The 11297-nt window shown below is 47.0% G+C and overlaps 2 protein-coding genes across 2 annotated transcripts; both read left to right on the top strand.

Moving 5' to 3' along the window:
- Positions 1–243: 243 nt before the first annotated feature.
- On the top strand, positions 244–4998 carry PtA15_16A427 (uncharacterized protein; the record flags this gene model as incomplete). The annotated part of the gene is made up of 18 exons (XM_053164115.1): positions 244–270; positions 348–458; positions 551–597; positions 666–902; positions 984–1153; positions 1319–1329; positions 1401–1428; positions 1493–1664; positions 1914–1996; positions 2106–2173; positions 2247–3583; positions 3714–3827; positions 3917–3986; positions 4058–4139; positions 4209–4290; positions 4367–4540; positions 4614–4673; positions 4761–4998. The coding sequence occupies 18 exons, from the start codon at positions 244–246 to the stop codon at positions 4996–4998; spliced, it is 3111 nt and encodes a 1036-aa protein (XP_053028073.1).
- Positions 4999–8504: 3506 nt separating this feature from the next.
- On the top strand, positions 8505–10980 carry PtA15_16A428 (uncharacterized protein; the record flags this gene model as incomplete). Its single annotated transcript, XM_053164116.1, has 5 exons — positions 8505–9894; positions 9967–9987; positions 10072–10143; positions 10207–10370; positions 10441–10980. 5 exons carry the CDS (start codon positions 8505–8507, stop codon positions 10978–10980), a joined length of 2187 nt encoding a protein of 728 aa, XP_053028074.1.
- Positions 10981–11297: the final 317 nt, after the last annotated feature.

Raw genomic sequence — 11297 nt, forward strand, 5'->3', positions numbered from 1 at the left:
GCCTAAAATAAAATAAAATAAAGTCCCTCCGGTGGCCGAAGGGTTCGCCGCTCCAGGCCTCGGGTATCACCCGGGGCCCAGCCCCAGTTGTGAACAATTCGAGTGAAGCGTGATCATTCATACACCCTTTAACACTTGGATAAAAAAAATCTACGAACAACGATCAGCATTATTACATAGGCTCCCTTCCTTACCCGGAGCATTAGCTTAACGAAAGACGATTTTTCCTCACTTCCAATTGCAATGCGGCAAGGTGGTACCCTCTTGACAGTAGGTTGATTTCTAAATAATACGTTTTCCCCGGTAAAGGTACATACTAACTTCCTTGATCGCGTTGATTTTTCCAGGTTAATGGGTCACAGGTAGCATTCATACATACCCTCTTGGCGCTTGGGGCTTTCGGCGCCGCGTTGGTTCTCGGGTGCTACTTACACTACCAGAAAATTGTCAAAAACGAGGTCAGCGTTTCAGTCGCTCTTTCTCGATCTGCTAGCTCGATCAATTGAGGTGAAAGGAATACCTGAGGTTAAAATCATCGTTCTGCGCTCAGTGGTATGGATATCCTCAAGAGTGGTTTCCCTCCGTCAGTGCAACAATGTACGTAGGATTTCTCTCATCCACCTTCGTTTTCTTCGCATTTATCACATCAACATACATATTCACAGAGGCGACTACTACCCAGAAAGGCCGATTTTTCAAATTTTGATCGCATTCAACTCGGGACCTCGACTTCTTCTGGTTTACCTAACTTACGTTTTCCAAACTCATTTTTCTGGCAAAGCTTCTACTACCGCTAGCAAATTTGTTGCTCTGTGTGGTTTTCTACGCACTGTTTCTTGTGGAGGCTGGGTTTATATCACCAGTAGTGATGACCACTTTTGGCATGATGTGATGATGATTTCGTAAGTGAACTTGATCTACGAACGATCAACTCGTCTGGTTCAGAATCAGAATGAAATCTGACCCTCATCCAATTATCTCAGCTATATCGTTCTCACCATTCCTTGGCAACTCGGCAATGTCATTCTTTCGCCGGAAGCGGTGTTACGTACCGGTAACAAATACCGCCGGAGATTCAGCGGCCTGTTCTTCCTCAGCACCATCCCCTTGGTGTATTTTTTCCTGCAGCACAAAGTGAAGCGGGTCCCAGGTGGTTGAGTTCTAACTTCGTCACATTCATTCCAATCCTACCGAATTTCAAGACGAGAAACACATGTAAATCTGACCGATCCATCACTTCTACGTCCTCTTCATAATCCGACAATCATTCGGATCATCAAAAACTGTTGACGTTTTTCCATACGACTACGCTCATTAGCTTACACATATGTAAGCAGTTCATGTATTGATCCCGGACCACGATGCTTTGCGCACTAATCGCCTCTTTCCATCTGGGCCAGTACGCGTTCATCGAATGGAGTTTGATTCGTAAGAAATTTGTTTCTCTCCTGACTGCTAGGACCACTATCTAACGTGCAGCTATGCTATGTAGTATATGACGTTCTTTATGATTCCAGTACCATTATCGACTTTGTCCATTTGGATTTTACCGTGAATGCTTCACCCAAAAGCAAAGCTGATATCGCAAAGAACCTACTCGGCGGTGAAGGCAGTCTTTCGCAAGGAGCTTCTCGCTCGAATCCTCTAGAAAAGTCACGCAAGATGTATGTCGATTGAACTTGATCCCACCAGAAAACTAGGAAACTATGTCTTGGCTGCTATCCTACCAGTCATGTCTACCTCCCACCCTTTGTCTCAATCATCTTTTGTGTATTTGCATGTTTTGAACCCGGCTCGTGATTAACTGTCTTAGAGCTATCCAGACCTCTTTCTGCTTATGACCTGGTTGACAAATAGGAAATTGATGATCTTCTCTCTTGAAATTTTTGTGCATTGAAATTTGTCACTTCCAGAGCTTCCAGGCCCTCTGTGAACAATTTTTCCAGAGGATGCAGTTTCAGTGAAACGATGCAATTCAGCGCACAAGTTTTCTTTGGTATGTTCTATACCTGTTCGACAACCTGTTGTTTCAAATGACAGAGATGGCTTGATAATCTCAATCTGGGAAACAAAGCGTTGTTGACAACTTTATTTTCGTTCTCTAGGCTTCATATTCTGGACTACGCTTACCGCTGTCGGACCAGTCATATTCTACTTTTCGGTTTGGAGTATGGTAAGAAATTGTCACAGGGATTGTCACTAGTATGAAACCATGTCATCTAACTAATGTTCACTTCCGTGTATAGGGTTTGGACGGCCAAGAGGTCTTGCTATTTGCAACCGTAGCACCTTTCATACTCTGTTCGACCCTCTTCAGATCTTTCTTTCGGAAAACCTTGCCCATGATTCAGCTCCTCTCCCTTCTAAGTATGGGGTCGTACTTAGTCGACCGGGATTTGTTTTATGACGATGCGGTACTTCGACTTCAACTGACTACCATTGCCGTGGGCCTCTGCACGACCTTACAAACGTTCAACTTATTCCAGAGCAAACTTCAAAGTCAATTGGAACTTGAAAATTGTTCCATGGCTCTAGGCATTGGGCTGATTGCTAGCGTACTGGTTAAATACGCCAATTATTCTTTGAACCCGATGTGGCCCATTATGAGGAAAAACAACGGCGGGTTTCACAGGATTGGACTAATCTTAGGTATCATTAGTAGTCTCTATCTGTGTTCTAACTCGACGAGCGAATCCACACCGGAGGAGGAAGATTCGCCACTTTTATCGCCAGCTTCAGACAACTCGCCGCGTTCATCTAGCCCCGCCAGCTCAGCCCATTCGACAAGCTCAGAAGACTTACCTCTTGCGATCACTCACAACTCACACGGGCCAGTTTGGTGGAGAGCAGTTCTGGGATTTGGCGGAATCATGTTCCTAATTCACACACTTTTTACGGATTCGGGTACTATGATTGCTTGGGTATGGGACGGGTATCCGATCACGGGACCTCTACCACTCCAACATGGCTGCTGGATGCTTCTGGCGATGTGCATAGGGCTTTTCTTACCGCTCATATCTGGGGACGAGATGCTTCACCATCCGCGATGGCTACTATTGGGCTGCACTATGGCGTTTGGTCTGTATAGCTTCCACGGATGGCTTGGGTTCGCGTCTGGCCTTCTTCTGTGCATTTTTTGCCTCAGTATCTTCCCCCGATATCTACAGGATCTAGTGACCAGCTCTCAATCGGGTGGATGGTGGAAGGTGGCTGCAGGATTCGGTTTCGGATATCTGATATACGATATGATGGAATTATGCCACACCTTTACGGTTGCTTATGCCTTCGTGCCACTTGCAGCGGCGTTTCGTGAGCGCACGGATGTGATACTGCTTGTCACGATGGCACTTATCAGTCTAGGATATTTCCAACCTCGCACAAGTCAACAACCCACCTTGTCGTTCCCAAACCCTAGACGGCTTAATTCGATAAAGGTTATCAAGAGCATGTTGGGCTTGTTGGCATTTGCCTCAGTTATGGTGATGCTCAAGCGGACTGCCTCCAAAGGAGATGTTCAGCCTTACCACCCTGAAAACAGGACCTTTAAAGCTGGAATCTGGACCGTCCATTTTGGGGTTGATAGGTCAGTTGAAAGCCTGAATAGTCGCACATTATGTTCTGTCATTTGTTATACTCGATTCATTTAGTTGATGCTGAGATTAATTTGCTGACCTTGTAATTGTTTTTACTCGCAAAATTTCGTTTCTTTTCAGTGGAATGTGGGAAAGTCAACGTAGAATCAAAGACATTGTCGAAGAGTTAGAATTAGATGTCATCGGACTCCTAGAAACAGATCTACAGAGAATTGTTATGGGGAACCGGGATCTGTAAGTCCAGATTTGAGATGGTACTGTCCAGTCAAGCTGAACGACTGATTTTTAGGTATTTTTTACATTTACTGGGTGTGTTGATCCAGGACTCAGTATGTATCCGAGGAGCTAGGAATGTATGTAGATATCGGACCTGGCCCAAACAAGCACACTTGGGTTAGTTTTTCCCTATGTATCAGAACATAAGTATCTCGTTTGTTGCATGGAGCTGATCAGTAATTTTATAGGGCGCTGCGTTGTTGTCAAAATTTCCAATCATCAATTCCACCCATCACCTTCTCCCATCACCGCACGGAGAGCTAGCCCCAGGTGCGAGCACATTTATTAATACAATCAAATGAATTGGCCGCCACATTTACCATTTTCCTTCAAAAATAGCAATTCATGCCACACTCGACATGTGGGGCACCCATGTTGATGTGATTGTCAGTCACAACGGACAGGAAGAAGACCCCGTCGAGTTGAGTGACCTTGACGTCTTAGTGATTTATTCTGGTTTGGCAGACACTCAAGTGATTCATCTTTTTCACATCTAGCCGAACTTTGCAATCTACAAAACTTGCTGAGATTATGCGAACAGCTTACCCGAAGCCATTCGTCTTTTTGGGATACGTGGTCTCGCAGCCGCATGCACCGAGGCCTGCACCTTACCAAATCCTCGTGGAGGATGGCCGCATGCTCGATATTGAACGTGCCGATACCGATCGATGGTGATTGTTTCCCTTGATATTGAGTCGAATGTAAAGATCGCTCAACTCTTGCGCCCCTATATCTTACTACCAGGTGCGAGTACATATTATTCCGAGGCTTAAAGCGACTTGGTTACGCACGTGTCACAAGGGGGTGAGTGTCTCCCGAAGACCATTCTGGCAATTGACCCAAAAGCATGACCAAGAAATTAAAAACCAAATTATGCCTTGTGGTGCGTAGTTCTAACCCAGCAGTAACAGATACCGAACTGCAGGTTGGCATGTTCCAAGTCGCGCCGAGCTGGGTACTTGTCGACCCGGATCGAGACTCATCCGATTATCAGCGGGCTTCGCCAGACTTCATTGCCCCGGCGAGCAGATTTTCGGCCAAGGTCGGTTCGGCTGAAGGGTTTAAAGGCCATCGATACCACGTGCTTCGGGAGCAGTTCGGAACAGATGTGGTCTACTATCGAATGTGATTGGAGCGGATGCTCGCGTCTCATGACCTGCAGTTTGTAATCTATCGGATATGATTAGAGGATACACACGTCTCATATCGTGCAGTCTGTATGAATAGGATAACTGTCTAGAATACCTTTCCCTGCTTTTTCATCATGAATCTGCCATCTCGACTTGTTTTTGTATCCCCTTTGGTCCAACTCTTTGCCAGCTGGCCTCTGATGTTGTCATCAAGATATCATACAGGCATTACATTCAAACCTACATACTTTTTCAGATGATGATAATTATCATCAAGGGGTGAAGAAACTAGTCAAAGAGAAACCCATTTTTAGACCAAAAGGTTGCTTCACACTTTGAGCAGCTGATTGCAAGGGCTGGGAAATGTGTCCCAAACTGAAGATTCCCCAATTCTATTCCAGGATTTTTGTCTTGGGCGCCTTCCCCACTAGGTCATATACCCAAATTATATTTTTGCACAAGTGGCCGCTCACTGAACCATTGCACATTTTTATGGTATCATATAAAACAGCTTGTGTCGAAGAAGGACATGACTTTTTGCAATAATGAGTGCTTCCATACAAACCCAAGGCCATAGGCCGTTTTTGATTGATTAGTAGTTGAAATCTTCGGCAAACTTATTTTCCATGATCTTAGAGCAGCACTTCATGACAACAGGGGAAATAATCAATTGGGGCATAATATTGGAGATTCTAGTAGGCTGAAGACTCCAAAAAGAAAGAGTTGATTTTCAAAAGAGGTGTAGTGAAATGACCCCAAAATGGCTGTTTGTAAGCAATCTCTCTTTTGCTTCCCCAAACTCAGGCCCGTATCTTGATACAAAATTGTATTCTGCTCGGCCTCCGTGGACCTTTGGATGGCCCATGACATGGATACATAACATAGTCATGAGGAATTTATGCAGGCTGATCAGGGGCCAGGAAACATTTTCACTTGAAATGTCCTTCACTTAGTTCACCCCCCCCCCCCCCATTCCCATGATCCAAATCACGCCGTGTCTGCCCCTTGAGAGGCTTTCCTCCAGATGCTTCAGATGCTTATCTTGTTTGATCTGTGTTATGTATCACCTCTAAATCAATTTTCAAATTCATTGTTGTCCCTTAAATCTTCTTGCAGTGAAAACATCAGAAGTTCTGATGCCACCCCAAAACTCAAATTAACATGCAGATATGTTTTGGTTGACGACTCTTCATGAAACTCATCTCGGGAAGTGTGGTTGTTTTGTTGTTTTGATAAGGAATGAGGGTTCTGATTCTGAAGATAAGGACAATTTGCAAATGGCATCATCCGGTTATATTTATCATCCGAGTCATAACGCCCATCACCAGCTCATCGCCTAGAGTGACACATGCTGATCGCTGTATACTTATTAAACACAAATCGCCGACACCCACCATACATCCTCATACTCATGCGCTGGATATCTTGACAAAGAGGCTGTACATATCAGAACTGTCTGGACTCTGGCCTGAGCGGCGGTGTACCGGCTGCAAATTACTATACAGCAGCGCGCGCGGCTGGATGTTCCTTTAACCTGGGTTGAAATTCTTGATGGTCTCACACACCGTTCTCAACGAGTTGTAATGTGAGATGGGACATCGGTTTATCCGGGCCGGCCGGTTGTGCTTTGAAGACTCGATCCAGAAAAACCCCTACGTCGCAATTCACAATATTTCGGTGTCTGTGTGATTTCCTCTCCCGTGTGCAAAATGACGGAGATGCAACGTGCTTCCTGTGGTCGACTCCTAGAGGATGGAATATGTATGACGTAACATCACCTTGAAGGCTTTTGACCCCAGATTGGCGGGCGACGCTTTGGCACGGGATGGGCGCGCCGCAACGCCGGCCACCTGTGCCATATTTCCCTTGTCCGGCCCAGTGCCGCTGCCATGGACTAATGAGTATGAACGGCGAATTAGGAATGGGGAAATTGCAGCAGGGTGAATAATTCTTTGGCTGCGCGCTCTCTGCCCCTCATCGATTGGGGGATGGATGAGTAAACAAACCATAGATCAGCTGTCCCGCACGTTTAGAAACCTTTTTGGTGTATCTTTATCCATCAACAGCCTGCCAAACTTCCACAGCACACAGCAGGTTTCTTTTTCAATAGTAAGCGTGAAACTGGACACAAAAGCACAGAGAGCACATCGATCTGCCTCTTCCAGCAAGCCACAACTCTTATCAATACATGCAGGTATCCCGGCCCCCCAACACGTTTTATAGCCCTGGAGTGCAACATTCATCTCTTTTTCAGCCTTGTAATTGGTTGATCTGTTGACCATTCTTCGTCCCTCTGTCGAGTCTGCACCCCTATCATCCCTGCAACTGCGGTGTTGCCGGCTCATCAGCCCTTCCAAGCACTTCCACTAAGAAATCTACGTCAAAACACAAGCTCACACAAGCTTTACAAGACATCCAGGCTTGATTGCCACGCCGCACTCCTCGAACTCTATCTTGGATTTGCAGGTGTGTCAGTATAACTAAGTTTTTCATGGACATGAGTTACATCTGTAATTGTGTTATGTACGTCGCTGTCTCGTGTTTTCCGTCTAGGATAAGGATGGCATCTCAAAAACAGTTACTTATTTAATATTTACATAGTCCAAGATTGCTGACCATAGATAATCAGCTTGAAGCCGGTTGGCGTGGAGTCGTGGACCCTAATCTGCTTGCTTCGCCTTCAAGTTCAACCACCAATCCATTCTTATTCATCGGACATCTTCCCATCATATTCGTACCAAGTAAGCCCGAATCTTTATTTATTCATTTTTATAACGCTCCCCACCACGCATCACACACATACAGCTGCCCTTCGTTCTTTCCGTTGCTCTACTATACAAGTTACAAATATCTGTCTGGACTCTGGGCTGTGCATTTCTTCCTTTCCTGTATCTTTGTCTTTGTTTTACTATAAGCGGTCAACTCACGAGGGACAGAAGTGCTTGCTTCCACAAAGCCAGAACAACAGCACCACTTCAGATCTCCCGTACTCCATCCTAGGAATCCTCTATTTACATAATCTGCTTTCCGAGCTTCGATCTCACCTCTGCAGCTGCCTGCCTTCTATAAGATATTTACACACCCTCCGTGCCAAATATATCCAACGATGAACCCATTCTCATCAAAACTCAGCTCCGTAAGCGTTTGATTTCAGTTACATACATATCAGCCGGCAGATACGCAGCACCTATTTTCCAGCTGCAGCCCCGGGTCGTTCTACGACAGAAAGCCTTCGCCGAAGAACTTTATATCCAGCTAATGTCAATAACACTTTCCTTCGAAACTGTTTCAAGCAGCCCGAATACATAAAATACTTGCCCAAACAGAATACCGCCTAATCCTGCAGCACGTCTTCCTCCAAACTTGCTCCATCCAGCGTGGGCCCAGCCAACACTCGGCTCTCGCGTCCGTCGATTTCCTTATAAACCTCCAGGCCCCGTCTGTCGCTCTCCCGAACGCACCAAAAAATCTGCCGCTCGATCCGATCCCACGCGTTTCCAAGCACATGGCCGACCCTGATGACCGGGTGGTTCATCGGCTCGGGACCGCCGACTATGAACAGCCTCCCCACCAAACAACCCACCACGTTCGTTCAGACTCAAACTCAGACTTGCCTCATCCCAACCCAGCCGAGGAGACCAGCTCGCTACTAAATCCGACGGTAGATTCTTACCAACATCGGCCAGCCAATAATACCACCACCACCAGCTTCCTCCGATATCCTCCAGCCTGCTCAGACTACATCAACCCTGAACATCCTCATCCGCCTGCCTGCTCTAGCCCCCCTCAGTCCATCGACAGAAACTACCAGCTCGACAGCGATCATCAGCCTCCCAATCAGCATCATCAGCTACCCCCATCCAGTCTTCAGTCTAATCCCTATCAGGATGTCATTCTCGATCGTCCAGAGCACCAGACTTTGCTCTACCCCTTTCCTAGTACTGCTAACCCCTCCGCTTCGCCCCCTCGCCATCCACTCTCCTTTGTCTCAACCACTCCCTCATCCCGGCCTTCTTACCACAGCCGTACCAACAATTCATTGGACAACCTCTTAACCCACTCCTCAACCCCATCCTATTCCTATTCCTACAACAACAACAACCCTGGCGCCCCCCCTCACACTCGACCTCACCGGCTCCTCCCTCTCCTCCCGACCCACTCCTCCCCCACTCAATCTCCCCTCTCTAGTCCGACTATCATCGAGACCCCTAACATGCCCCCTCACTTCCATCACGACAATCCCTCTCGGCACCCTGACAACCTCTCGCCCTTTAATATCCTCTCCCAGTACTCGCCTCCCCTGCCTCCCCCACAGCAACCGCCTCATGCTCCCTATCTGTTCCCTCAACCCAACTCACTTCTCAACTCGGTCGACGAGTTTAAAGGCACCTCCACCCAGGAGTTCAAGTACCCCGAACAGACCGCGAAGAATGCTGGATACCCTAAAGAATTCAAATCTCCCACCGATCCAGCACATCAGAAGGCTCGGGCGGGAAAGTCCTCAGATCTACGTCGCGCGTATCACCGAAAGTTTTTGATGATCGGCTACCGTCGATTGGCGATCATCACCATCGTTGGCCTGTTGCTGATTCTTGCGGCTGTGGCAGTCATCATCTACACCCACATCAACCGAGCCCATAATTCAGACGTCACGGGTGATTCTGATGGCGATGTGGTCGGACAATCTGGCCTCGGATCTGCTCGAAACGCATCCTCGTCTACAGGCATCGACCCTTTCAACGCCACCCATTCTGCCTTCGGACCGGACAATGGTCTGAGAGGAGGTATCAACGGCTATGACAGTCTGGTGGTATTTGGTGCCAGCTATTGTGACAATGCCCATGCCCGCCCGGCGAATCTGCGCCACAGTCTGAAACCTTCACCATATTATAAAGGTATGTCTGTTATTTTTTCGGCTTGCACATGTATGATGGTTCCTTACCCATAATTCTCGATGACTGTTACAGGTCGCTGGACAAATGGATTCGGTTAGTTCCTATTCGCTATGACCTATCGTCGGCACGGGCTGATTGTTCAAACTGTGGGTTTTGTTTGCTCTTTTGTCTTTCTAGTTTGGAATGAGTACCTCTCGGCGATCATCGGACCAGGTGGGAGACCGACAACACTGGTTAACTACGCGTTTGGTGAGTTATTTATCATTGACTGGGACGCGTCGGATCGATGTTTACTTTGTTTTTTCTGCTTAGGCGGTGCAACGGTTGACAATGGCTTGAATGAAGCACCCGTGCCTGATCTGGAGCAGCAGGTCAACGCCTTTCTATCTGATCTGAGTGCCCAATCTGCTGGTGCCGGTCCTTCGAATGGGAAGAGTTTGATTGCGATATGGGTTGGGATCAATAGCATCACCAAGGTATAACTGGTATCCTCTTCCTCAAACAGCCGCGCTCCAAATTCTTAACATGTTTTGTGTTTTATTTTAGATTTGGAATTCAGTGCTAAAATCAGAGGTCCAGGCGCACTCTCAAATGGATGTACAGGATATCACGACGAGAGCTCAGCTCACCATCAACTCAACTGTCGATCACATCTTCGAAGTCGTCACCAATCTAATCCATACGACCGCGTTCAAGGCTGCCGTCCCGGATCTCTTGCTATTACCAATCCCGCCGGCCCAGTTATTGCTTGTCAATCTACGAGCAGCGAAGGGCAATCTGGGCGCGCTTCGAACTTTAGCCGCGCTAAACGACCTCTTCAATGCCCGGTTTGCGGATAAGCTGGTCAGCTTCCAAGACAGTCTGGCCGCTGAACAGAGAGTCTTCACCTTGGATATCCCGACGATCTGGCACAAATTTATCGAGGATCCCGCATCAGCCAAGTTGACTGTCGTCGACCAACCCTGCTTGACCAAGTCTGGCGTTTGTAGCTCGCCCGACTCGTACCTCTTTTGGGACACCCTTCATCCCACAACGCACATCCACGAACAACTAGCCTTGATGATGGCCCGAGAAATCAAACGTTGAAAATATATATACAACAAAACAGACAATTTCCCAGATTCTTTCCCTACGACACCACTTCCCGCGACAACCGAAATCTCTCATGCCACCGCATCCAGCATCGCGTTCTTCTGATACCCATCACAGCCCAATTTATTATTATCTTTGTTTGGTGTTAAATTTGAATATATATTCTTGTCAAAAGAAAGACCATTATCTATAGACTGTCGACCGGCCAATCCATTGATTCCGGCTTAACGGCTTAATCTGCGAGTATATACATATATATTGATTAACATCGACCGTCCTCCCTAAAATTTCTTCCTACTCGTTGTCGCCCC

The sequence above is a fragment of the Puccinia triticina genome, chromosome 16A, assembly GCF_026914185.1.
Source record: "Puccinia triticina chromosome 16A, complete sequence".
In the NCBI taxonomy this organism is placed as follows: domain Eukaryota; kingdom Fungi; phylum Basidiomycota; class Pucciniomycetes; order Pucciniales; family Pucciniaceae; genus Puccinia; species Puccinia triticina.